A 26,172-nucleotide genomic window follows, 5' to 3' on the forward strand; every position below is an offset into this window, starting at 1 on the left:
AGAGTACTATATTAACATAAAAAATTATAACATTTGTATATAATGTCTCATAAGAACGATTATGTAAGAAGGTTGTTTTCTGCACTAATTTAATGACTGCGAAGTAAAAGTATCATAACTAATTCTTCTTTAACTTATAATCAGATTTTACTTAGTTCTTCTTTTAGAATCTTCTGAATGGTACTAAGAATAGCTGCATCAGACCGACTGATACCAAGTGAGATGAATTCAGCTCTGGTGAGCAATAAAAAAGTTTCATAGTCTATTTCTTGTTCCTCTAATTTCTGACACATATCTGGAGAGCACCTTCTATTTAGAAGATCCCAGTATTTCTCTGGAAAATGAATCAATTACATCAATCTAAATAACAGTTTGCAATCTATCGCAGAATTTTCGATTCGTTGTATGTTTATCTCAAAGTTAACTAACGAGAAATATGAAACATGAAAAATTTTACAGATCGAGGTCATGCGGCAGACATGCGGCTTCCTGACTTGATTAAAATTCAGTTAAAATCATTTAAAATTATAGTTTCAAATCACTTTTTTTCTGTTTAATAAAAAAGCATTTCGAACCTATTGAGGCTATTATGAATCTATCAGTTGTCTTGATGAATAATTAGAAATGTTTTTATGAAACTGTTAAATATAGTATTTTATCATAATAATTACATTACACGTCTCGTTAGTTAAAAATTAAATTATAATTTCATTAAATTATAATTAAAGCGAATGAATCACTAACTCTCATATTTGTAAGTTGAACACAATTCACTTATACTTTCAATCATCGGAACTTCACTGTCCTGACAACCATCTGTTTTCAGTATCATTGATAGATTTGAGCTGCTTGATGAAGTCATCGAATAGCTGAGTGCATTAGGAGTATTTTATTAGCTCAATGTCTTTAGAGATATTTTCCTAAAATCGTTAATTATTCTTTACTTTTTTGGTGATCCGGAACCAAAATGGAACAGAATGGATTGAAGTTTCGAAATACTGTTGCACTGTTGCTGTCGTATATGTAAATAATTGGTGTTGACCAGCGATGGCGTCGTATGAAAATTTGACGATTGAGCAAGTGAACCATCCTAAAAACAGGAAATGAGTGAAAAAGGCTAATTGCAAATTCAAATTGCATAATGAAGCATGTCTACTTTTGTAGTCCTTTTACGCAAGCAACAATCATTCATTAAACATCGGCACTGTTCCTGCTCATCAGTATTGACCATAATTCTCTCTTCCTGCAAATATTATATTCACCTTAAAAGAGGTTTTTTGAAGATTGGAGTTTTTACTATTTTTAACTCAATCAGCTAATTTGTTTAGTTTTATTTTACCTGAGAAGACAAATTCGTTTCACTTTTTAAGTTTTAATGTGCACTGATATGTGGCAAGGAATAAGGAAGAAAGAAATTACTTTATGCAAAATTAAGGAAGAAAATGAAACTATTTCAAAGAACAAATTTCTAAGCTTACCAAAACTGGTTTTGGATTGGTCTTGAAACCATTTGGTGTACCACTCACTTCAAAACAAGTACAGGGAGAATCTGGCCAAGCAAGAGCACTAAATAGTTCTTTAGGCACCCAATTTGATTTCATACCCATATTTTGAACAACTTTCTGCAGAAAACTCTGCTGGCTAGCACCTATTACTAATTTGATTGGCTGATGACACATCGACTAAAATGAACAGTTTGTTCAGTCGCTTAAGCGATTTTCCATTTCCAAACATTATAAGTGTGTATGTAATTGCCAAAGCAACTTAATTGGAGAATGAGTCCGGAGATTTTATTTTTAAATCAAATTTTTTTTTTTCTTTTCGTATAATTTTTTCTTTTTTTTTCTTTTTTGAATAAAAATGAATAAAATGACAAACTGAAATGAAGAGAACCGATGGTGAAAGGCGGTTGTTTAGCTTTTTTGACTAAAAGAAAGGTTAGAGTTGCAACCTGAAATTAGATAAATGAACCGCTAGCTATACTTGGCTTTTTCCGCGAATTCTCGATATCTTTTGCAATGTCGCTGCCATTCTTTTAATGAGACGCATTTTGTGCCCTGATCCTTTCAGTAACATTTGAATGGTTGATGATGAGATACCATCTGAAGCAATGAATATCTAATAAGGGGATTTATCAAAATGATAAGGCATTCTTGAAAATCTCTTTTAATTCACCACCAATTTCAGAGGTAGTAAAAACTGGTAATAAATGTTTGACATAAATTTTTCAATGAATATGAGAAAGTCGTAATTTAGTAGAATTTTTGGATAGCATTTAATTTGACTTTTAGTTCGAAATAAATAAATATCTTATACATGGAAAACTTCCCGAAATTACCGGAATTGGATGCTAGTTCAAAGAGCGAAAACTGACAACCGTTTGTACTTTGACTGGCACCTTTCTTTACCAGATATTGTGTTAATGCATCGTTGCTGCAATGTTTTTTTTCATTAATGAGATTTCCAAAAATTTTAAATCAATAAGTAAATCAACGAAGATTATTCAATGTAGAATTTGAATTAAAAATAAAAATTTGACTAAAAATAAACAAACAGGAAAAAGCATACCCACACACAATCGCAATCATAATTGGTGTAAAACCGTAATAAGATGCGTTTATATTACAATTGTGTTGCAGTAATATTTGCACCTGAATTTCAGATTCTGAAGGAATAGCGTAGATCCCATTCCTTTTTCAGTCCAAGTTTTTCAAATTTTTTTGCTTCATATTTTTTCTCATCTTTCTTCTTTTGAAGATGTTCAAAAAGTTCGTAAAAAAAATTTGCTTCACTTACCATGGAAATGCTACCAACAATGGCAGCGTACATCAATGGCGTAGTACCAGTTGGTAGTTCAGCATAATCATTTAAATTCATAATGTAATCTACAAGTGCTACCTTATGATCACGTATCAGACATCGAATATCTGCAGTCTTTCTTGGTATTTCAACTTCTGAACAATATTTCTCAGAAAAGATGTGACAAAAATACTTATGAGTACTTATTATTTCTATTAGATATTTAAATTTTTGGATCTATTTTATTGCAAAATGTTAATTGTATCAAAATATTGATAGCTGCAGTGATACTAAAGAATCTCACTCATTATAGTACTAATTAGGAGTATGTTTTATGTAGAAAATATCGAATGCACAATAAACGTGAAATGTATACTTACGTGATTCCCGATTAGTGAAAGTTCTCGAAGTAATACAATATACTGCAGGCTGATTCAGCAATTGTAGATCAAGGTCATGCAAAAGAGCTATCATTTTCAAATCCATTAGTTGTTCAGCCACATGAAAAGCATCGAGCTCATAGAATACATCACAGCATGGGTGTCGAATGAAACTGCAAGAATAAATTTTCAAATTTCGATTAAGGATTAAAGAAAAGTTTTTCAAATAAAGATTCACAATGGAGTTGGCATGATGAAAAAGACGAGAATATGTAGGAGGACGAAAATGAAGCGAAAAGATTCCTTAGAGCAACATTTCAATTAAGGATTAGCAAATACTTCATAAAGAGTTTGTTCAAATTGTACTGTTATAAAGAACCCGGCAAATTCAAGATGAATGACTATTTGGTATTGCTTTGTAGCGATCGCTGCTATTAGAGGAGTTGGAGCGCGTCGTCGTGTTTCACTCGCATATTCACGCAACATTACCAAAACATTTAAGTGACCTCTAGAAGATGCTAATGACAAAGCTGTCGTACCGTAAAATCTGAAAGATAATAAAAAATTTAATTTCAAATTAAGAACTTTTATGATAATGAAATTTCTTCAAATGTACACAGAATTGGCTCGGACAATTCTTTAAGAACTTTTAAGGTCAAAAGGCACAATGGCTTGATTTGCACAAAATTAAAATAAAGTTTATAAAAACTAAATGAAGCCCACTGCATGTGGGAGGAACTCACAACAATAGGAATCATTATTTTAAGAAATAATATTCTACGTTGTTCTGAATGGATTGGCACCGTGTCGGATCAGTAACTCAATTGCTTGAACCTTTCCGTTTCGGGCAGCGTGAAGCAAAGGAGTAAATCCGCAATGGTTGCATTTATCAACTGATGCCCCGCGATTTAATAATATTTGCATCTGTAAATTGGAAAATTATATTCAAATAAGATGGCTGTCACTTTTAACAAAAATTCTACAATTCTCCAATTTATTTAAAAAAGTGCTTTAGCAACTTTTAGGAGTTAAAGGTAATTGCTAATATAAACAAAATTATTCATAAGTTATATGAATGGGCATGGAAAAGACTGTGTAGTACTACTGGTACTGAAAGATTAATACTGGAAGAGAATTCGTTTTTACAGGAAAAATAGTAATGAAGTGACAAAACTTTTGCTGAAATGACTTAGTTTTATTCAATCTAAATTAAATTGAGCAATATTTTTATTATAAGCAAAAGTTAAAATGAAGCAAAATAGCAGAATTCATACTACTATAAACTTAAACTCACCATTGCTAAGTTGCCTTGTGCAGAGGCAATTTGTAATGCTGTAGTGTTATCATCATCCATAATATCTGCTGATAATCCATGAGCTAAATTATCACTGATAGCTTCATAATCAGCTCTATAGGCTGCATCCAAAAATGCCTTTATTCTTCCCGATTCATTCGTTTCCTTCAGTTCTATTATATCCATTTCTCTATTACAAAAATCCTTAAAGTAAGTAATAATTATTTAAAAACATATTCGAATTCGAATCTAACCGGATCTTTTACCAGTCGCTATCTGTCACACATATCCAAATGTTTACTATGAACACTGAGCAAACTTACTTCACAAACTTATCCGAAAATTTTTCTTTTATATTTAAAAAAAACCAATTCATTTTATACTTTTATCATTGCATTACCTACAATTATTGCATTTTTACAGACCACAGCTGTCAATAGATAAGATTGCTGTTAATGGTTTATATCAGTGACAAGAGAGGAGATGACGTCATGCATATTCTGTCTCAGAGAATGATTTACTTCTGAGATCAACAATGGTCGTTCAAAAATCTACAATTTCTCAAATTTGTTAAATTGTTAGGTTTATGCATGGTCTTCTCAGATGACCATCTGTCAGAAAATGATGGAATATCAAACATTTCAGAATAATTTAAGCAAATTAACTTTGCTGAATTAAAAATATTTATATTTCTATATACTGCCATTGGTTTTTCATTATAACTGTGGTTTACTTCATGCAATTTCTCTGTGTGACGTAAAGGAGAGAATTCAATCAGCCAGGAATAAAAACAGAAGAAACGACTGAAATTCATCAATTATTTAAGCAATGAACATTAAGAATTCCATTAACACACCTGTTTAATCAACATAGGTAAATGCCTCATCTTGTATGGAAAGCATTACTTATTTTTATTTCTTACTTATTAAGTAATTTGTTATTTTTTCATAATTTTATCTATCAACTAAGCAAAGATTTTTATTTTCTTGAACTAAAGAAATCGATTGAGGAATGTGCAGAAATTCATAGTAGTTCTATCTAAAACTAAAATGAAATTTATTAGTCATAAATTAAAGAAACAGGAGAGGCGGAAGTTTTTTCTTCAGCATTTTAATTAGGAGGGAAGAAATTCATTGAAATTATATTCAGAAGGTCTCCTTTGCATTTCCATCTCAGTGTTATCTCAAATGCATATTGCGACCTCACTACAGTTTGGAAAAGGACCACGAAAGGTTTTGAAGCGTGCTTGGGAACGTCCACCGTTTATGGTTGCAAAACGGAATGCCCGAGAACGGACACGAGTTCATGCTGTTAATCAGGTATAATTTTCATATTTGAGATATATTAATAAAATATTGCTTTTACATTTAAAGGCTATACAGTTTTAAGTTTACAGTTCAGATTTTTGATAGAACATTTATTTTCTGTGTACTCTGTCTTCCTATGAAAGACTCTGTTCGTCAGTCAAGTAGTATTATCTAGAAGAGATTACAATGATGTTTTTTGTTAAAGATGAGAAATAAAGGATCTTTCTTATTTATTAGACATGATAGACTCTCAGGGACAATCATATTGATTAACTTTTATTTTTTTTTTTTTTTTTTTACTAACTTTTATTTCTTTTCCATACTGGGAAGATTAATGGATACTTTACACATTTCCATTCTCTCTATTCTACAACGAAGATTTTTCAGAGAAAATATGAATGAAATTGAAATAAATTTAATAAAACCCAAATTTTAGTGTAGGGGTTAATTTCAACTAAGTCAAATTCTTAGCAAATGTTTTATTGCAGGCCTTTGTTGCGTTGAAATTTCATCTCCCTGCAATACGATCCAATGCAAAACGCGTATCGAAATTGAAAATTCTGAGGGCAGCTATTAATTACATTGCTGCGCTGACCGATTTACTTCGCGTGTGTATTGCTTTTGTAGACAATTTTATTTTCAGTTTAGAAGTAGGATTAGCTATAAATTTTAGACTGTTCCACCATAGTGACTATAATTACTATGCGATTAAATTTATCTGAGGAAAAAGCTGTTGTTCAGCAATGTTCCAAAATAATTATTGCAAAATATCTTTCGTAGTGATAGGATCAATTGGTGAACTTCAAGGATTACTCACTTCTATTCCTGTCGAGATGCAAGGCACACTACATTAGTTTAACTTTGCAGGGAAATGCAGATTTTTCGAAGCTTAATGCGTCAAGTTACTACTGCGATGATAACATAAATGGTAGGCTAATTTAAATGTATTTTGGCTTTATCAATTTCCCTATCTCTTTCTACTTTTCTTTCAGTCCCATTTCGCTCTAGGCGAGAAAATCAACTATCAAATAAGGATAATGTGAAGAGAGAAGAACTACAACAACGTCAACAATGCATCATACCTCAAAACATCTATGATACTACTCAATGTTACAATAAGCAGTATTGGCTTGTTGACTATTCTCTATCAAATTAACAAATCTTCTAGCCGATGTTTGCATTTTAGACTTCTTAAATGTTTAAAATAACTCACTAAAATGATATTTGATAGTAACGCTTCTTAATCTTGCAAAGAATAGAAAAGTTAATTTTCTTTCCGGGAACAAAATTTTCGTTTTAAAATTCAAATGGGAATATCTTCGTAAACGAAGTAATACTTCTATGAGTTAATGCGAATCAGATCATTGTGGTGGGTAAAAATTTCATTTTTCCACATACTGCCATCAGCTTCACATCACCAACATTTGTTACTAATTATCGATTTGCTGCTCTGAAACAGATCTTGTAAACTGACATCCGAGAATATATTCTCGGAAATCTCACCAAAATTCACTTTGAGCTAAATTTACAGTGGATGACATTCAATGGAGTGACAATGAAACGAACAAATACAATGTCTATGAAAAAACGTAAAAAAATTATCCGAAAGGGTTAAAGTTGAAAGTTTATGCTCATCTAACACTTTAATCTGACAGTTACCAGCAAACAGTTTGTGTTATCAATTTGTATTCTCAGCAGGAGATCATCTTGTATAGACAGAAATATGGCAGTCGCAGATGACATTCGGATGCTCCTAAGAATCATTAGGGAAGATTGAAATGTTTCCCCGCTACTTCCCGGCTTTACCATGTTACAAACACAATTTCTTTTTAGCAGCAATAACATTGACTATGGATAGAAAGATGATGCATTAGCAAGAGAAGGACTGTGGTCATATTTTTTAATTTGCAAATTTGCAGTAACTGCTGTTAAAGGGATGATTGATCAGCATAATTACGAAACCTAATGGATTAATGATGAATGTTGCTGGATTTATTTAACTTATAAACCACAAAGATGATGCATTCGAATTAAGCACTGAAGATAATGTATGAATGAATGAGTGAAGAAGGATAGATCACATGACACTAAGGTCAGGAAGGACACACCAGGACACTGGACAATATCCTAAGAAGTGTTGCAAAATGCAAATATCCTCGGAGATATTTACTGTCTGTTAGTTATTTTGGTCTCTGAGTCGATCTTTACTTTGTTTCTTTTGAAGATGGTATTATCCTTTATAAATCTGTTTATAACAGTCGATTCTAATAAATCCGAAATAAAAACATAATAGAGGAGATATTGAGTGTTTCTCCCAATGAATTACCTCTTCTCGCTACAAACAAACAGAGAATCTCGAGAAACCTCTCGATGCTACTGAAATCGGCGCTTACCTTGCAGCTATACAAGAGTAACAGACATGTCCTAGGGACATCACAAATGTGTGAGACTTCTCCCGAGACAACACAAGGACCAATGTAAAAAAATATGTACTGCCAACACTTCTAGTGGTTGGTTTGATTGATGGTTGGTTGATTGAGAGGGAGGTAAAAGGAAACAGTTAGTTTCACGATTTGCTAGTGCTTGTTAATTCTACTCCGGTTTAAGTGTAACTCATCCGAACCGGAATGATTGTTTATAGATGTCATGCTTCTGTCTGCATAGAATAAGCGCCATTTGACGATTCTTCAGTTCTATCTTCCTTACGATATACTAAGAATGGGAGGGGAGGGGAGAGAATGATGAAAATTGATATTAAAGTGGTAAATTTGCATATTTATGAACTTTTATATTATAGAGAAGAATTTGACAGAGTAATCCATTCCTTTAGAATCTTCTTGTTCCGTGCCGGGAAACTTTTCACTATTTTACTCTTCTTTTCTGGCAGACTATGGGAAGAATATCTAGATCCTAGCATGATTAATGAATGGCTGGTTTATTGGGTAAGTCTCAGAATGAAGGATGATGTGGATAGATAGCATCTGCAATCGTTTTACCCTTATTCACATCTTCAAAGAATTTCTCTAGCTATTACATTTAATCAGTAATCGTTTTGTAGCTTACACGAAAAAACAAAAGAGGAAATCTAGGATGGATGAAGCACGGGCAGCAAGAAGGAGAGCACGGTATCAACTTCGGAGGACATTTCTACCAATGACTACGAGCAATACCGACTTCTTCTATCGAATGGCATTCGATGATGTTGAGAGACGAATTAGTGAACGGTAACGATAGTGGTTACGTTTACTTTTACCTTCGCAGCACTTTTCTTCATATTTCAATTGCTTATATTTGTGGCGGGATGTCGTTTAATGGAGAAAGATGTATTTGAGTTATTAAAGCCTTGTTGCTTCTTTCAAGGTATGATTTTCGGGCATATAAGTTATCACAATGACTAAGACAATGTGCATTGTTGTTTGCAGTAATATTAGTGTTTGTTTCCAGGAAAAACTACATTCTGTCCTGTCATTTGAGAGAAGGGCGTATTAGGAATGTGAATGATTTCTGTACTTGCAGTCATTGTAGGCCGGTTGCGCATATTCCTGTTTGGTGAGTGATTATTGGATATATTTAGTTATGTTAAAAATTGTATTTATGTAAATATAAAACTTTGCGAGCAGAATTCTCCCCTTTTAAGCTATTTTAATATTAGTTGCATATTGTATGTTTTTAGGATTTTTTTTTTTTTGTATTTAAATAGCTTGAGAGTTGCAGTTATGCGTATTGCTGTCATGAAGTCGAAAATGGTTTGAAGGGAAATTGCGCTCATGCAGAAAGACTGATCCAAAAGATGAGCAATTTGGAATGTATTACTGAACATGTGTCGTTTGCTAGCATATGCTTGGATACAGAGGTAATTTTCATTTGGATATAATATGTACAAGTTTTACAGCACTTCTACAACGCCTTCCCGTCCTAAAGTCGTAGCGTGAAATCATCTTTTCGTCCGAAGACGACATTTTAAGCAAACTTTTTCAGGTGTTGAACATGTTAGCAGAGCATCCAGGAGTTTGTCCAAGCTGGCTCGGGAATATACTTACATTTACCAATCGTGAATATCGTTATCTAGCTTATCGTTCTTTCAGTTACTGGATTCATGGCAGTGAATCAAAGGGCAATCGAATGGACCCACCACTATGTGTTCTTAACAAGATAGTTGAGGTTTCTTTCCATTCAAAATTTATCTATGTGGAAGTAATGTTGATGCAGAAATCCTTAGTTCAAGAATAGATTTCCAGGAAATCTCTAAAGTTTATTAGCTGGAGTTTGCAGAGGTATCCGTTCAATGAAAAAATTTCGGCTGGTTATCCGGGACTATTCACACTTTTTGGATCTTACTTTTTTGAGGAGTACGAGGAAGGCGATGATATGTGGAACTATATCGATTTACAACATTCACACTAAAATGCAAGGACGGAACCTTATGTCGGTGAAATTCCTTTAATGGACTAATCAAAAAACTTCGGTCCGCGTTTTGTTCCTCCTTTTGGACTTCTGTAGTTTGAAGTGTTAGTCTCTTTTCAGTGATGCAACAAGTAACTGCAGCAGTATAGTACCACTTTAGAAAATGATAATTCTCAATAATATTTGGAGAAAAAAGTAAGAAGCCTTGGTCCTTTAGACTTCTCTGCAGTCGTAACTTCATCTTATCAACTGACTTATCTTTGTTTATGTTGATTGCTGCAATTTTTGTATTATGCTTGTCACGGTTGCTGTTATGGTCTTTTTTGCAGTAAATCTAAGAGGTTAAAAAATAGTAAAGAACACGATCTGAATAATGTAATTTATATAATGTTGTTATATTAAACTCAGTTATGACTCGAAATCAAAACCCGTCACTTCATCCTTAAATTCATCCTTCAAAAAGTGGAGATCCTAATTTTTAACGTAATGCTGCACCTATCATATACATTTGGGATAACTACAGTAGATGAGAAATTCAAAGATTCGTTCGGCTCCTTTTATGCTTTGAGTCTTAGTAATTTTTCACATGACATTATATGCTTGAGCAGTATAAAGAACAATTTATATAAAAAACTGGTAACAACAATGAGTCATGAAACATCATTATCAATAGAAATTATCCAATATGAGTCAGAATTAACAAAATCAGATCCTACTGATAGCTACAGCAAAAAATTAAGGAGGAATAAGCGCAATAAATTAGTAAAACGCAAGTAGAAAACACAAGAGTAACATGCATAGGAACAAGGACAATTCTTTATGGTGTTAATCTTCTCGGGTCACGTGGGAAGAGGGATGCCAGACGCACGTTTCCAAGTCCGAGGAACAGCATCGTTACACGTTCTAATCCTGAAGTGTAAGAAATACTTTGACTGTTCTAAAATGAACCAAGCATTAAAGAGAAACAAATTTCTTACCAATACCACCTCCAGCATGTGGCGGACAGCCAAATTTGAATGAGTCGATATAAGCTCGAATCTTTTCCAAATCAATTTGGTGATGTTTAGCTCTTTCAGTTAACAACGATGCATCATGGATTCGCTGAGCACCAGATAATATTTCTTCGCCTAGAATCGCAAATGTTCCATAAATGAATAATTCATACAACGAGCAACAATTCTCAACACTTTTTAGCTGTCCCAGTTGAGTACATTGATGTTCAGCTTTTTCAGCTGACAAGGAAGCATTATCGATTAACTGAGCGCCATGTAATGAAAGAATTTCACATCCTAGTGTCACCTTAATGATAAATATAAATAAGTGGTATTACTTAGGAAAAGCGAAAATAACCGATTTTTCATCTGAAATATATAAATTTGTTTTCAGAAATAAATGTAGGTCAAATAGACTATGTGTCGCTACAGTTGAAAGTTCATCATTAAAATAATCACGAGCAATGTGTGTCACAAGTAAGAGTCGTACTAATCATTTAAGTCTAAACCAAATTAAGACTAAATGTCACCTCGCATAAACATGTCGTAGCTGTTGGAGTATTTCGGATCGTTCGCATCTGGCATAGTGTAAAATGGACGAACTGCCAGTGGGTATCTGTCGAGTATATAAAAATCCGTCCGATATTTTTCTTTTACCAATCTACCTAAAAATTTTTCTACCGGAGTACTTAAATCATCTTCATCTCCTATTTCAACACCATTTTCTCGCAACAATTTGACTGCATCCGGATATCTGAAAATCATTAAAATTCACTGTTTTTCATTTCATTAGCCTTCGTATTCCTATTTAATATGTAGTAATTCAAATGAAAATATTATATGTAAAAATGAAAATGACAAAAATATTGACTAAAAAGCAGATAAATATTCATAATACATGAAAAAATTAGGATAATCATCTGAACCTTATATACTACATATATATAATAGCGTAACAAACCTGAGTATAAGGGCAGGCTCAACGAATTCGAATGGTTCACAGGGATACTGCTTGTCAACTATCTCAATTTCATGCTTGAATTTCGCTTGCAAATCTTTGAATATATCAATCAAAACAGCACCAATGGTTTCAAGAACCTGAAACCAAGTTTAAAAAAAGTTCTGAACAGAAAACTCTGTACAGATATTTTTATCTTTCTATTTAAATATATTTTCAAATTTAACAATCCAAAATAAACCTACCTCATGGTAGTGGAATTTAAACGCCATTTCAATATCAAGGCCAACAAATTCTGTTAAATGCCGATGAGTGTTGCTGTCTTCTGCACGAAAAACAGCACCAATAGTGAAGACCTGCAAAACAATGAAGCATATGGTTTAGTGAGATAAATCAAATCACAACTAACAGAAACGATAAACATCTCTAAAAATTGCTTACTTTGTCAAAATCTGCAGCAATTGCCATTTGTTTATATAACTGCGGTGACTGAGCAAGGTAAGCAGAACGTTTAAAATATGAAACCTAAAATGATGAAAAGATTGACAGCTCAACCAAATTTGTATCAGAATTGCAAGGAAAAGGAATAATGAATAACCTCAAAGACATTTGCGCCTCCTTCGCTCGCTGCAGATATGATTTTTGGTGTATGTATTTCCATGAAACCGCGCTTCTTTAAAGTGTTTCGGAACAGCTCACAAACACCATCTTGTATAGAGAAAATAGCATGACTTGTCTGCGTACGGAGATCCAGTACTCTTAACAAATACTTTTCTTTTTTCAGTAACTTCCTAGCACAGTACAAATTTATGAATTATTCCAATCATGAATCTTTTTTAGTTTTAGTAAAGCATTTCCTAACTAACTACGGTAAGATTCAATAAACAAAAAATTTCGAGGTGCGCCCTTATTTTACATTTTAGTATTCTGAAGCGTATAGCAATGAAGTTAGTATGTTACAATACATTCCTCACTAATGAAAACAGTGCATATTTTGATAACCCAAAAAAGTAAAACTAACTGGTCAGGTAATTAAATCACAATAATTATATTTTTATCATTATTAGAGTCAGTTCTCAAATCGAACATCGACTGAAAAGAAAACCTATTATCTAGACGTGTATCGAGATTTACAACAGATAAACATGAATCTTCTGTGCTTTTGCCTTCCTCTTTAATTCGAGCAGCATCTTCTATTTGAAGTGGTAAGCGTGGTTCTGCTGTGCTAACAACGAACAGTTGCGTGATATGCACTTCGACCTTTTTCTGTGTACAGCTGGTGATTTCTTGTTCCACTTTTTTTACAACACCTCTTACATCAATAATTGATTCCTAAAAATGTTTTTGGGAATAAAGAAGTCTTATATATTTATATACTAAGGAATGCCAGAAGAAAATATATTCGATGAAGAAAATTTTACTTTTGAAATATTCCCAACAAATTTCAACATTTGCTTGCTAATCTCTTTTCCAACAGACAACATTCCCTGTATCGAATGCATTCGCTGACGAATAATAATGAAGCACGTTTTTCCCTTTATCCTCGACGTATGCAAACGGCCTCGAATCCAAATCTGGAAGCAATAAGATTCACTGAACGAGAAATCTGCAGTGCAAAAGTTACTTCATACATCAATAATCTGTAGTACACATCTTAATCAACCGATAATATTATTCTATTTTGAATCCCAGTAACTATTCAAATTCAGGTATTTTCATATAATTACGCCATGAATGTCTTTAAATAAATTGAATTTAAATCTTTCCGGACATTGTGATAATATATACATCTCCAAACCTCAATGCTTAGCATGACTATAAATTACAATATACGTGTAGCAGTCACTACATTTCGAAATTAGCTCTACCAAATTTCAGAATATCACACTTTTAAAACGCATATTTTTTAAATACACATATAAAAGTGCTTAAAAATTCATATCATAGTTCACCTCATGTCCTTCTAAATTCACGAAGACATCTTTAACATCAATGAAATCCAGTTTCCTTAACTCAATAGACTGTATAATTCCATAGGCGCCATAACAACCTTTCGAGATATCTTCGTCCTCTTCTTTCTCGTTCTCTTTAACAAGTGCAACTGCATTCTAAATTTCCAATACTGTTGTCAGAGTTATATTTACAATATACGAATTATCTGGAATAGAAAAAATAACGTAAAAGATGATGTCAGGTATCAAACCTCAGCCTTTTTCTCCATTTTTTTTTGTTGCTTTGCCAATTTGTTCAGTTCTTTCTTCGACAATTTCTTTTCACTTTCAACTCCATCCACACTCGGTCCAACTTCATTCGTCATCCTGGACCAAATTCTTAAACTGTCTTAAAAGCGAGATGAAAGCAATAAAGCACGAATGTTTGTTACATATCGACCAGAAAAACCAATCAATCAATCAATTATTCAATCGTATGCACGGAAAAGCTACACGTAAATATACCCACGCTTTCCCAGCCGACTGCCAAGCAGCACTTCCCCAAGATGTGATAAGAACCGGACGCCTGAATGACACATTGAGTCAGAGATGGCGGCCGTCACGTTGGCCGCTATGAAAACTGTGATTCAGTTGTGTACTCTAGTAAAAGTGTGGTTTGGATACATTCGTATGCGTGGATGTGTTTGTTGTCAGCTGTAGGTGGGCGTACTTTGTGAATGGATACAATGAAAGATGCCCGTTGGGAACCCACGCTAGACAGATCTTAAGGAAAGGCTTCGCTATTGTTTTACCCAATTAGAATGTACTTCGTTCTCATCCTCTCTCTTCCTTAACTGAACTATCTTTACGATGCTTGTATACACAGAGCCTTTGGCAAGCGATGAAATGTTTATCATTTAATTGATAACAACAGCAGTTGAATGTTCTCGGAAATCTCACCAAAATTCACTTTGAGCTAAATTTACAGTGGATGACATTCAATGGAGTGACAATGAAACGAACAAATACAATGTCTATGAAAAAACGTAAAAAAATTATCCGAAAGGGTTAAAGTTGAAAGTTTATGCTCATCTAACACTTTAATCTGACAGTTACCAGCAAACAGTTTGTGTTATCAATTTGTATTCTCAGCAGGAGATCATCTTGTATAGACAGAAATATGGCAGTCGCAGATGACATTCGGATGCTCCTAAGAATCATTAGGGAAGATTGAAATGTTTCCCCGCTACTTCCCGGCTTTACCATGTTACAAACACAATTTCTTTTTAGCAGCAATAACATTGACTATGGATAGAAAGATGATGCATTAGCAAGAGAAGGACTGTGGTCATATTTTTTAATTTGCAAATTTGCAGTAACTGCTGTTAAAGGGATGATTGATCAGCATAATTACGAAACCTAATGGATTAATGATGAATGTTGCTGGATTTATTTAACTTATAAACCACAAAGATGATGCATTCGAATTAAGCACTGAAGATAATGTATGAATGAATGAGAATTACTGGATTTCTTGTCTTGCTATCAGAAAATAATTATCTTTTTTAATTAGCAAATATTGCATGATTAGTTTAATCCTCTATAATTATGAATATTAATAGATTGATACAATTTTCCTCGGAATTTTTGTCTCTAATTCCATTCCTAACTACCGTTTTGCTGCTCTCAGAGGAAATATCGAGCACATCCATGTCCCTTTACATGGATGCTTTACTCCTGACTGAAATTTCGAACAATCTATTAATTCTCGGAGACTTTCTTTGCATTTCAAAGAATTCCTTACTGACCGTATCCTTTGAAGAATAACGCTCATGACTAGTGAGTAACATAAGGTATATCACTGAAAATATTCGTTTATTGATTGCTATCAGTCAGAATAAGGTATGCAAAATTGCATAGCATGCATTAAACACAAATATGCAAGAACCCGTTGAGGAAGTGTTTTTAACAAGTGACAAACGAGTTAGTTAAAAGTTCACCGTGTGCTTTGGAAATCGTACATTAAAGGTAATGAAATTAGGAGTTCCTTTTCCAGTTATTGGAGAAATTTACTCACCAAGCATTTGCATGGAGACAGGAAATTGATATTGTTCCTCAGCTGTAAAGGAGTAGAAAACTGTCAATCCATTTCACTGCCTCATCAAAAGATCCATAATATTAACATGATATGGTTTTCTGTATGCAAGATTTCTACCGAAGAAAATCTTTGCTATTAATAAATCACTCGTAATGTCTTGTTTCTTTCATGAATTACTAGAAATATTGTTTTTTTTTTTTTTTTTTTGATTATTACTATAGATGACATTGTTCTTATTCTCACTTATTTTTAATCATAAAATTGAAGTCTGGTTTCTCGTTGACATTTAACCTCAACGTGGGAGGAATTAATGAATTATTAGTTAAACATTTCAATAGTCGTAATTTACTGTCTGATTTTAAGGTTGCGTTTTTCACAATAACCGGCACTTCTCCACAGCGACTCTTTTTGACTGAGAGCCTCTTGTCGAATTCCGCCTTTGCATCAAAATGTGGCATCTGGATGACTTCGAGTGGTGCAGATGTCTCCTGATTCTCATGTAATTGTTCACTACTCTCCTTTCTAATGGTTAGTAATCTGAAAGAGGAAGAAACCTTTAGCAGGAAAATGCTGAATTTTGAATTTGCTAAGTTGCTATCCTTTGACTTAACAAGCAATAAACTTACTTATTTTCCAGATCATAGATAGTGCTGTGCTTTTCCTCGCAGTAGACAAGAGTTTGACACTTCTCATCTTCAGAAGCCCTTTCTTCAGATACACCGAGTAGTTCCTGACAACTATTTGCTGATGCAACAAAACTAGTATTCTTACTATCGCATTTTGTAAAGCCTTTTTTGGCTTCAGAAGGTTTCTCCGCCACAACTAAATGCTTATATCCAAGCGGCAACAATGGCTTTGAAAAAATAGATGTTGGCTTATTCAATTTTTGTCGAGGCGGCGGACATGGTGGCGCAATTTGTGGTCTGTGCAAGCTTATTTGTTGTATTTCCGGAGCAACTACGAATGTATCCAGTTGTATTTCTTTCTTTTCATGATATTGATTGATATTTCTTGTGAAAGAGAATTTCTTCTTCTCAGCAGTTTCTTTCAAGATTAATTCTGATTTTACCCCGTCACATTTTTTTTCGATTTTCTGTTCCGATCCGATATATTCGTTGATTTCAAATTCAGTTATTACTGGTTCCTGGTTAGTTATCGATGGTGTGGTGTTTTCTGAATTGATTCTAGTGATCTGTGACCATGAGGATATCGAAGGTATTTCGAAAGCTTGACCTGGCTGCTGGAAATCCGGTTTTGCAATTCGTTTTATTTGGGCTATGCTAACATCAATTGATTCAACAGTTCTTAATTTTGTTTTCCTAAAAGCGGAATATACCATAACTGGAAAATTTAAAATTGCTTCATAATTATCCACTTCTTTGCTCACTCCTTGTATTTCTTTTTTTGAGTCAGATATATACTCCTGATGCCTTATTTGATCTGGAATCATTGACTCAATCAGAAACTTTTGAAATGGCACTCTGGAATTTGACTGCAAATGTTCCCTGAATAAAGGCATTGCATCAAATTCAGGAACTCTTTGCAACTTGCATAATGGGGGTTCAAAGTTCACGTATTTTTCAAAAAGTATTTCTTTACTCAAAGGTTCATTTTGGGATTTTATTCGATTTGTATGCGAAACTTTAGTGAAATTCCTGGTCTCATCTAGAATGATTTCCGTCAAACATATTTCGTCAGTATTCGATTTTTGCATAGGTGTATTATCCAGTGATGAGTCGAAGTGATTAGTCATCGCAGTTTGCAATTTCTGATTAATTTTTGTAGCTGACGAGATAGTTTCGTTACTTACCCATATAACACTGGATACATTTTTATCTGTTCCGGAAAACACATTTCCCTTACTGGCAAGGAACTTGCTTTGAGTGACAGTAAACATTCTCTTTGTGTCATCCAGTTCTTGCATTACGTAATCCGGACCAGCTTGATTCACCGTCTGTTTTAACACAATTTTTGCAGCAGTGACCATAGGTATTGTTTTGGTTGCCGTTGATAATTGCTGCTGCTTGTTTCCTTTCAATTCCTGAAGCTCTTCCCAAAAATTTCCAAACTTCATGGAATGACCTGGTACCATGTAAGTTTCTATTTTAAGCTTACCCGCAAACAACTTGCTTATTTCTTTTTTCTTCAATTCCTCTAGTGCATCAGCTACTGATTCAGTTTCCAATTTTTTTTTATCTCGGGTCAATTTATTGCTTGAATCAATTAAATTTGAGAAACCAATGATTGTGATGGGTTTCACTATCACTGAAGTTGTTAATTTAGCTCGAGGTGCTGTTATTAGAGACAGGTCAGAACTAGCAATGCTTTCAAATGTTTGCTGCAAATTGCAGAGGCTTCTCGGTATATAATTATGGCTTAATTGCATCTCCGCATGATCTTCGACAACAATCTAAAATAAAATTCAATAAAGTGTTGATCAAATAAATTTATTGACTTTATGAGGAATTATAAAAGGATATTTAGCTAAGTTTTTCACTTACTAATCACATAACGCCTATGCTTACTACAATTATTTTCCAGGAAAGTTTCATATTAATAATACTTGCTGTTCATTTTAAGCTATGGGACACAGTGATACCCATCAAGCAAACAATACTCGCTGATGGTATAGAAATGCATCAAATCGTCTACGGAGCAAAATATCAGAAAAAAAATCTGCTAATTTCTTTGACCTATTAAATTGCCATTTTTATGTATATAATCGTATTAGTTACTTATTTTTTAAAAATTACTTTTCACAAATTCGTAATTAGTAATTAATTAGCTGTTGATTATGATAAGTCTTGAACGTAAGCTATTGATTATGATAATCTTTCGAATGTAATGACAAAGTTGTTGGGAGATTAGTAGAAATTATTATTTCTTTTTTACGAAAATTAAATTATTTACTGTCTTGTTTGACATTCCTCTGCCTTCGTATATTTGTTTTCCTAACCTATCATCAGAATTTGGATCGGTGATAACACCCATAGGAGTTGTTTTTGCTACAGATTCCATAAAAACATCTTCAATTTGCTGATCTATATTTGCCCTCAGAATTTTTCTCGCTCGAATTAATATATTCTTGTTCATTCTGTCCGGTTTTGCATCAATAGTTCCACTTCCATTATTGAGCTTTACTATGAATTCTTGTTTCGATATTGGACAATTATTGGAGGTGAGAACAGTTGGTGTATCCATGACCTGAATTTTCTCCAAATTGCGTCGTGAACATATCCTTGGCTTTTCGTTCATTTTTATTATTGAGTGAATAATTTTTTCAACAAATTCATTTGCATAACACTCTAACTTTTGGAAAACTGTATTTGTTTGAGATTCTTGAGCACAGGAAGAGTAATTCGGATCAGTAGCTTGAGATGACTCAGAAATTGTTTTATCCTTACTCGTAATACTTACCGCTGATGCCATTTTACTTATCTTCTGATTTGCAGAAGATGGAGATTCATTAGGAATTGGGCTGGATTCAAGAACTTGATAAATACGATTAGATAAATTTAAATCCTTAGCATTCGCTTTAAGACTGTTAAAATTCTCAACATTAGCTGGATAGAGATCAGGTAAATGTAAATTACACTTTGGTCCGTAATGTCGTGTATTTGCCGATTTCAGATCACTTGGTCGTGGAAATTCAAAATCTCCATTATCAGTCGCATTTCGTTTTAACAGAACAGCTTCGAATTCAGTTAATATGGTGGTAGAGTTTATTGGCTTTTGGTATTTTAGCTTTTTCTGAGCAGTTTTAATTTCAAGATCACTGGGACGCAATCGTTTCTGGCATTTATTTTCGCTAGTCAGAGCTTTTCCAGCTGTAGTTAATTTTCCGTATTCAGCTAAAATAGTAGGACCATCTTTAATATATCTCACTGCAGAGTGATTATCAGGATTACATTTAAGAAAATTAGAAGCTGCAGGAGCAGAAATAAGCTGTTGTTGAATGTTAAAGTGCAGCTGCGAGTCGCTCTCAGTATCGTTATTGATACCTAAGTGATCGTCATCATCACTGATAACATTGCTGTTCACGTGGCGCTTCTTGCTAATACTCACGCTCACTGCTGATTGACGTCGTAGGAAGAAAATGTTTTCAATCATGTCGCAGTATTGTTGTACCTCATTAAACTGGCTTTCGCTTAAGTTAACACGACCACATTTTCGGGCACGCTCTGCCGCTTCATGGCACTGTCGTATAATCTTCTGAAATCGATATTACACTAATTCGTCGTATATAAATTCAAATACAAAAATATCTACGTCATAGTATCTGCCACACATAATTACAGTATGTCTGTAGGAAACCTTTTCAATTTGGGTTTAAAATAGATGTGACTTAAAGAGCTGCAATGAAAAATATTACGCTAATCTAAACAAAAATATAATGATATGAAACTATATGGAGATATTTAATACAGAAAAAATAGAATTGCATTCAAAATAAGGTCTGGTATTTTAATTTTTATGCAATCTTTCATATTAGAAATTTAATGGTACTGATTAAAATTAGAAAACGAAAGGCTTAATATAAAATGAATTTCGATAAAAAGCTTAACATGAAATGAACTATGTACTTTTTACTAAAATTTCATGATAACTGGAGTGAATAGGTTTATCTATCCGGTCTTATTTATTTATGCAGTATTAATATTACCCTAATTATTTTGTATTTATGAAAAACGGATCGATTTCGGCTTGTTACTGCTAATCTTCACACTGATTAAATTACCATAAACATTTCATATTTACATATTTTTGGAAATTCTTGAAAGTTGTTTACTTTTTTATGGGCAAATTTATTCTTAACTCATATGTAAATGCACAAATAAGATGACTCCAGTAAATTCTGTAGCCGTTCATTTATCTGTAACTCATTTAAAACATATATTTAACTGGCTGAACTAAAATACTATACAGATTCCTGCGAGCGACAATAATACAGAAGAATTCAGGATAAATGGAAATGAATAAGATAGGATTTATTGCAAAATATATGAACTATTTAAATTAAGACTAATAAGATAAAATAAATACCTCATCAGATACATCTTTGTACAACGAATATAATAGTGCAATGGAAACATAGGCAGCCATCAGATCGGGTTCATTACCCACAGGCCAACAATCTAACATTGCATATTTAATTTTAGCAAAATGTTTTTCAATTTGCCGCCATTGTTCTAACATTTGCCTTTTCCTGAAATATGAAAACTCTGGTGTTTGCCAATTCGACCCAAGTTCTTTTATTATCTATTAGATAAGCAATTAAAAATATGATCCATCCATAACGTTCATTAAACAACTAATTAAAACAAAAAATTTCTTTTGATCCAATTTTCTGCACTCGGAAATGTCTAAAGGGCAAAATTTAAAAAAAAAAAAGGTAAACACATAAGTAGAAATTTTAGGAAGCTTTGGAAAAAGATCATTATTTTTATTTCACTAACCTGTTGCAATGTTCAGTACTACAAAAAGTCTGAAACAGAATTCTTCGTCAAATTTCCATAAAATTTCATTTTATGGAAATTTGACGTAAATATGGCTTAACTTAACCTTTCTTGCGTGTTAACATCTTCTTTCTTGAGATTAGTGCATGCATGCAAGTACACTTCCCTGACGACTGCAACATAACTAATAATAACAGATGGTTCGCAACCTCGATATACTGCAATCTGATCCAGTAGATCCATTGCATCAACGCAAACTGCAATTTACCTTGATATTTCTCGTAAGATTTCCAGGAATGGAACTAAAACACAAAAAACAGTCTTAAGAATTAGTTGAATTCTTCCCTCGGAAAATTTCTTGAATGAAAAAGTCCAAATGAATTATTTGTTGAACTTCTGTGAAATGATTTTTTTTACTACAATCCGCTAATATAAAATTTTGCTAAGACTTAATTCATTGGAAAGAAGCAAAAATTATTGGCAGTTGTAAAGGAAAATTTATCAGAGAAAGAAGGAATGAAAATTTTTTAAATCATTGTAGGATTTATTATATAAAGTCAAATGAAAACTTTGTAAAAAAAAGTAAACAAGATAAAATCTCTCGAAATGAACAAATTTGGAGTTGTGAACAGTAGCCTTTGATTCCTTCTTCATACTTTCGAGAGTTCTTTTAAAAATTGACAGATTTGTATCAGTTGTCACCACAACTGTCTTTTTAGAAATAGGAGCACGAAAGTGACCAGTTTGTCTCAAAGTTTGTTTCATTTTTTTCTTTTCTTAATTTTGTAATGACTTTTCTCTCCTTTCTATGACACAAATTCGGATGTGAAAAAAGTAATGAAAATATTGTTAGTAGGATTTATGGAGAGTGATAAAGATGTGATGGAAATTAGAAAAAAGGGGAGTTTAGTAGTGTTTAATAAAAGAGGGAAGAAATGGTAGCATTGAGGGAAAGTAAATCTAATTTAATTTAACTTGTATTATCACTCTTTTGCATTAATCTATAAGCTTTTTACAAATTCGTCAAAAACAAGTTAGAATATGAGCAATTTAAAGTGTTAAATTCCAACAGATTCGAATTCTTGGCTACAATTATTCATTTTAAATAGACTCTCTTCAAACGCAGTAACGTCATTATTCCTTTTGCTATGACATAAATTTGGATATCAATGAAATAATTAAAATATTGATTGTGAAATTTATATGGACTTCAACACTTTGATATTTTGATAGATTCAAGTTAGAAAGTCTGAGGATTCGGCCAAAAAAAGAAAGAGAAAAAGCTTGTCGGATTTGTATATGAATTGAAGGAAAATGTTCAATGTTGTCTTTATCAAAGAGTAAAATAGTTCAAAAACGAAAATAGATCAGAAAAAATAATGCACAAATTTAGGTTCATTTATCACCTTATTTCTTTCCATAAACCTTTGAAGAGAAATACGCTATGTTCCGTGAATTTACGAAGTGGGTATTAGCGCTGTATTTGCACGAAACTGCAAAATGATGTTTTAAGAGCAAAAAAAACTTACATGAAGGCATTTCCATGCATGCATTGTCAGTTTGATAAATATTTCTATCTACTAAGAAAATGTTTAAAAAACATTTAAAAGGTTAAGAAAATTGATTTGTGCATTGATTACATTGATTAAGAAGACACAAAGAAGACAAAAAAGTGCTTGCGATGAAATTGTGTTCTGAACAAACTTAAATTTGAGAAAAGTAAGAAGTATAAATCTTTGGGATACAGCAAATCAAATGATAGTTTAATATATATAATATATATATATTAATATATATATATATATCGATAAGCACAATGTATTTTTCTTCCTATACATTTCTTTCTATTACTTTTGGATAGAGAAAACAAAAAGAAAGCTAATTCGCATTAAATGAAAGATAATGGAATCAACAAAAGAATTGAGGAAATACTACCTTTGGCTATTAAAATTACAGCATTTTCTGATTTGTATTTTTTAAACATAAGAATGTTTGTTTGGAAGGGGTGGAAAAAAGCTTTTCGGAATCGATATGTTAGTGGGAGTAGAGATGCCATTCAGCTGGTATCGGCCGACTTTATTAGCTGATGGTACTGGTTTCGGTATTCTCCCACTAACAAACAATTTCAACTAACTACACTTCCGCTATTTCTTTTTTATAATTCCTTTTTGAATCAGGCGAGAGCAACTTAATCACATTTTGACAAATAAATGGGCAATATGAAGCATTATTATGTCGGTTTCATCTGATCACTAAGTCATATTAGCTACTCATCGCCTGAGGGATTATCAGCGATACTTTTTTCAAATGATAGATCAGAAAGTAATAGTACCAGCCATTCTACACACAGTGATCCTATAAATTTCGCGTTTATAAATAGTTGCTGGGATACATCAATATTTACTAGATCGATTATAGCACTTAATCGAAACTTTGATGCATGAAATTCAAGGAATTGTTTCACAAATATTGTGAATTTGAAATTTTAGGGAAAAGTTGGAGTATGGGAAACAAAATTTGATGAATATTAAAATGAAATTCAATAAACTGAAGACTTTAAAATGCAAGTTTGAGAAACCTTGCTCACTATCTTCACGTCGTTTATATGACACATTGAGACGTCCGTGAAAAGTTCTATAAATGTTGCAAATTTCAGCACCGTTAACTTTAACTCTCAAAATTGATTCAGAATCTTTCCGTTTCGCATCAAGAATTCGTTTAATATGCAGTGGTGATGGAGAAGTGTGAAATGGAGATTTATCATTCACTGGTATCTTAGCACGTTTCATTCTTGCAGTCCTGCAACTATTAAAAATATTTTATGAAGATAGTATGAAAATACTGCAAGTAACTATTCCGACTGATGCATAATGCCATGAAAAATAATGTTCCGAATAATAAAATATCAAAAAAAATCTATCAAAAAATTAATTATGGCTGGTTCTAGTAAAATTAATTGTGTAATCATGAATACTATCACTAATAATCAGTTATTGCTTTTAAGGCATTTAATAGATGTATTAGAGAAACAAAGGAAAAAGATGTGAAAAACGCTTATGTCAATTATTAAAAATCTTTTTTGCTAATAAGAGAAAATGAAAACTTCAAAATTTGTCAATTGACCACTAAGTATACATACATATGCGCTAAATGCTTGGCATATGTTAAATAGAGTTTAGCATATACAGTAATAAGCAAGAAAAATTAGTTAGTTTGCAAACCATTTAATAAGCAATAAATGAAATTTGAGATAAAATGGCTATTCGCACTAAAGAATTCGCAAGTGTTCACTAAAAAATTGTATACTTTTAAATAAAAAATAATCGGCTTCTTGTACAAGCTTTTCAGATGTTTTTATCAATGTAAATCATTTTAAAGTAAAATATTCAGCCAAAATCTTGCAAACAATGAATGAATTATTATTTATTTATTTATTATTATTACTAATTGTTGTTATTATTATTATTATTATTATTATTATTATTATTATTATTATTATTATTATTTTAAATGAAAAGAATTTAGTGGCCACGAAGAATCAAAAATTTTAAATAGCAAATGAATGCGGAAATTTCAAACAACAGCAATATACTACTAAAATGTTATAACAAAAATGAAAAAAATGTGCAAAAATTTTCGATGGATCTTATGGTACTGTTTATGTACACAAAAAGTATTCTATTCCCGGAACTGAGAAGAACAGGATAGCGTGCACTTTGCAGATGGAATGATACGTCAATACAAATTTGTTAGCTTTTATCCAATAACTTTAACATTATAATATTTAGATTCACTTTTTCTACCTTTGTAGGAATAATTCTAGAATGGAACCCATCCTTATTCATTTTTATTTGGGAATTCATAGGAGAAATTTTTAAAAACCTATCTTAGAAGTCGTTATTGCATATCAGAACTAATAGTTAATATGACAATAAAATTTAGAAAAGACTTAGAGGAAGGCATTAAAATAATCTTCGTGCAACTTCTTGTTCAGATTAATGTCAATAGAATACCCTAATTCGCAATTTCGTGATTCTGTGTAGTTTCGGTAACTCATGTTTCATTTCATTTCAGGTTTTAAGTCTAGCCCCAAGACGACGTGCCGGAATCCAGAACTAGAATGTCTGATATGACTAGTGGTAAGACAAAAATATTACCATATTCGCTTCGGAGACTTTTCATATTAACATACGTACCGCTCTAAAGGCTTACTGAGTGATAGATTTTTTGGCTTAGATTTCTAATAAATGGTGAAAATCGACAAAATAAAAACAGAAAGGGTAGCCAAAAGGAAAAAAAGAATTAAAATGTGTGCCATAAATGTGATAACAAGATGAGTTACTTATCAGTTACATCATCCTATCAAAAAATTTAATCAGCAACAGCAAAACATTCTTTAAAAAGAAAAGATCAGTGACGAGAAAGCAATATTACATCGCCCAGTACTATTATCCTAGCACTACGTTTGAAATTTTATATTTTGGAATATGATCTTGTGCACACGAGCAATTCATTATCTAATTTAAATTACTTCATTTTTTATGTGTACTAAT

At 32.6% G+C, this 26,172-nt stretch overlaps 5 protein-coding genes across 8 annotated transcripts; 2 read left to right on the plus strand and 3 right to left on the minus strand.

Moving 5' to 3' along the window:
* Positions 1–140: 140 nt before the first annotated feature.
* Positions 141–4,659, minus strand: Bm10874 (uncharacterized protein; the record flags this gene model as incomplete). Its single annotated transcript, XM_001899665.2, has 13 exons — positions 141–334; positions 745–869; positions 945–1,090; positions 1,157–1,243; positions 1,479–1,682; positions 1,984–2,102; positions 2,339–2,433; positions 2,569–2,651; positions 2,797–2,954; positions 3,180–3,352; positions 3,559–3,726; positions 3,961–4,103; positions 4,474–4,659. 13 exons carry the CDS (start codon positions 4,657–4,659, stop codon positions 141–143), a joined length of 1,881 nt encoding a protein of 626 aa, XP_001899700.2.
* Positions 4,660–5,660: 1,001 nt separating this feature from the next.
* Bma-hlh-4 (Helix-loop-helix DNA-binding domain containing protein) lies at positions 5,661–6,936 on the plus strand (the record flags this gene model as incomplete). The annotated part of the gene is made up of 4 exons (XM_001899666.1): positions 5,661–5,792; positions 6,269–6,388; positions 6,648–6,708; positions 6,773–6,936. The coding sequence occupies 4 exons, from the start codon at positions 5,661–5,663 to the stop codon at positions 6,934–6,936; spliced, it is 477 nt and encodes a 158-aa protein (XP_001899701.1).
* A 1,770-nt stretch (positions 6,937–8,706) lies between these two features.
* Positions 8,707–10,184, plus strand: Bm1537 (Uncharacterized protein; the record flags this gene model as incomplete). Of its 3 annotated transcripts, none has more annotated exons than XM_043076703.1 (6): positions 8,707–8,722; positions 8,839–9,004; positions 9,225–9,329; positions 9,495–9,633; positions 9,759–9,941; positions 10,053–10,184. In XM_043076703.1, the coding sequence occupies 6 exons, from the start codon at positions 8,707–8,709 to the stop codon at positions 10,182–10,184; spliced, it is 741 nt and encodes a 246-aa protein (XP_042932637.1). The 3 variants fall into 3 exon arrangements, with proteins under 3 accessions (XP_042932637.1, XP_042932638.1, XP_042932639.1); XM_043076704.1 differs by having other exon boundaries at positions 10,128–10,184; XM_043076705.1 differs by lacking the exon at positions 10,053–10,184 and adding an exon at positions 10,019–10,039.
* Positions 10,185–11,001: 817 nt separating this feature from the next.
* Positions 11,002–14,451, minus strand: Bma-dars-1 (Aspartyl-tRNA synthetase, putative; the record flags this gene model as incomplete). Its single annotated transcript, XM_001899668.2, has 11 exons — positions 11,002–11,093; positions 11,162–11,311; positions 11,707–11,930; positions 12,138–12,274; positions 12,380–12,490; positions 12,576–12,659; positions 12,733–12,892; positions 13,240–13,466; positions 13,556–13,708; positions 14,087–14,242; positions 14,338–14,451. The coding sequence occupies 11 exons, from the start codon at positions 14,449–14,451 to the stop codon at positions 11,002–11,004; spliced, it is 1,608 nt and encodes a 535-aa protein (XP_001899703.1).
* A 1,951-nt stretch (positions 14,452–16,402) lies between these two features.
* On the minus strand, positions 16,403–24,408 carry Bm10872 (Uncharacterized protein; the record flags this gene model as incomplete). 2 transcript variants are annotated; one of them, XM_043076706.1, is made up of 6 exons in its annotated part: positions 16,403–16,700; positions 16,790–18,573; positions 19,074–20,375; positions 21,207–21,369; positions 21,726–21,876; positions 24,198–24,408. In XM_043076706.1, 6 exons carry the CDS (start codon positions 24,406–24,408, stop codon positions 16,403–16,405), a joined length of 3,909 nt encoding a protein of 1,302 aa, XP_042932640.1. The 2 variants fall into 2 exon arrangements, with proteins under 2 accessions (XP_042932640.1, XP_001899704.2); XM_001899669.2 differs by lacking the exon at positions 24,198–24,408 and having other exon boundaries at positions 21,726–21,862.
* Between the last annotated feature and the right edge of the window lie 1,764 nt (positions 24,409–26,172).

This window comes from Brugia malayi (genome assembly GCF_000002995.4).
Source record: "Brugia malayi strain FR3 genome assembly, contig: Bm_v4_Chr1_scaffold_001, whole genome shotgun sequence".
NCBI lineage: Eukaryota > Metazoa > Nematoda > Chromadorea > Rhabditida > Onchocercidae > Brugia > Brugia malayi.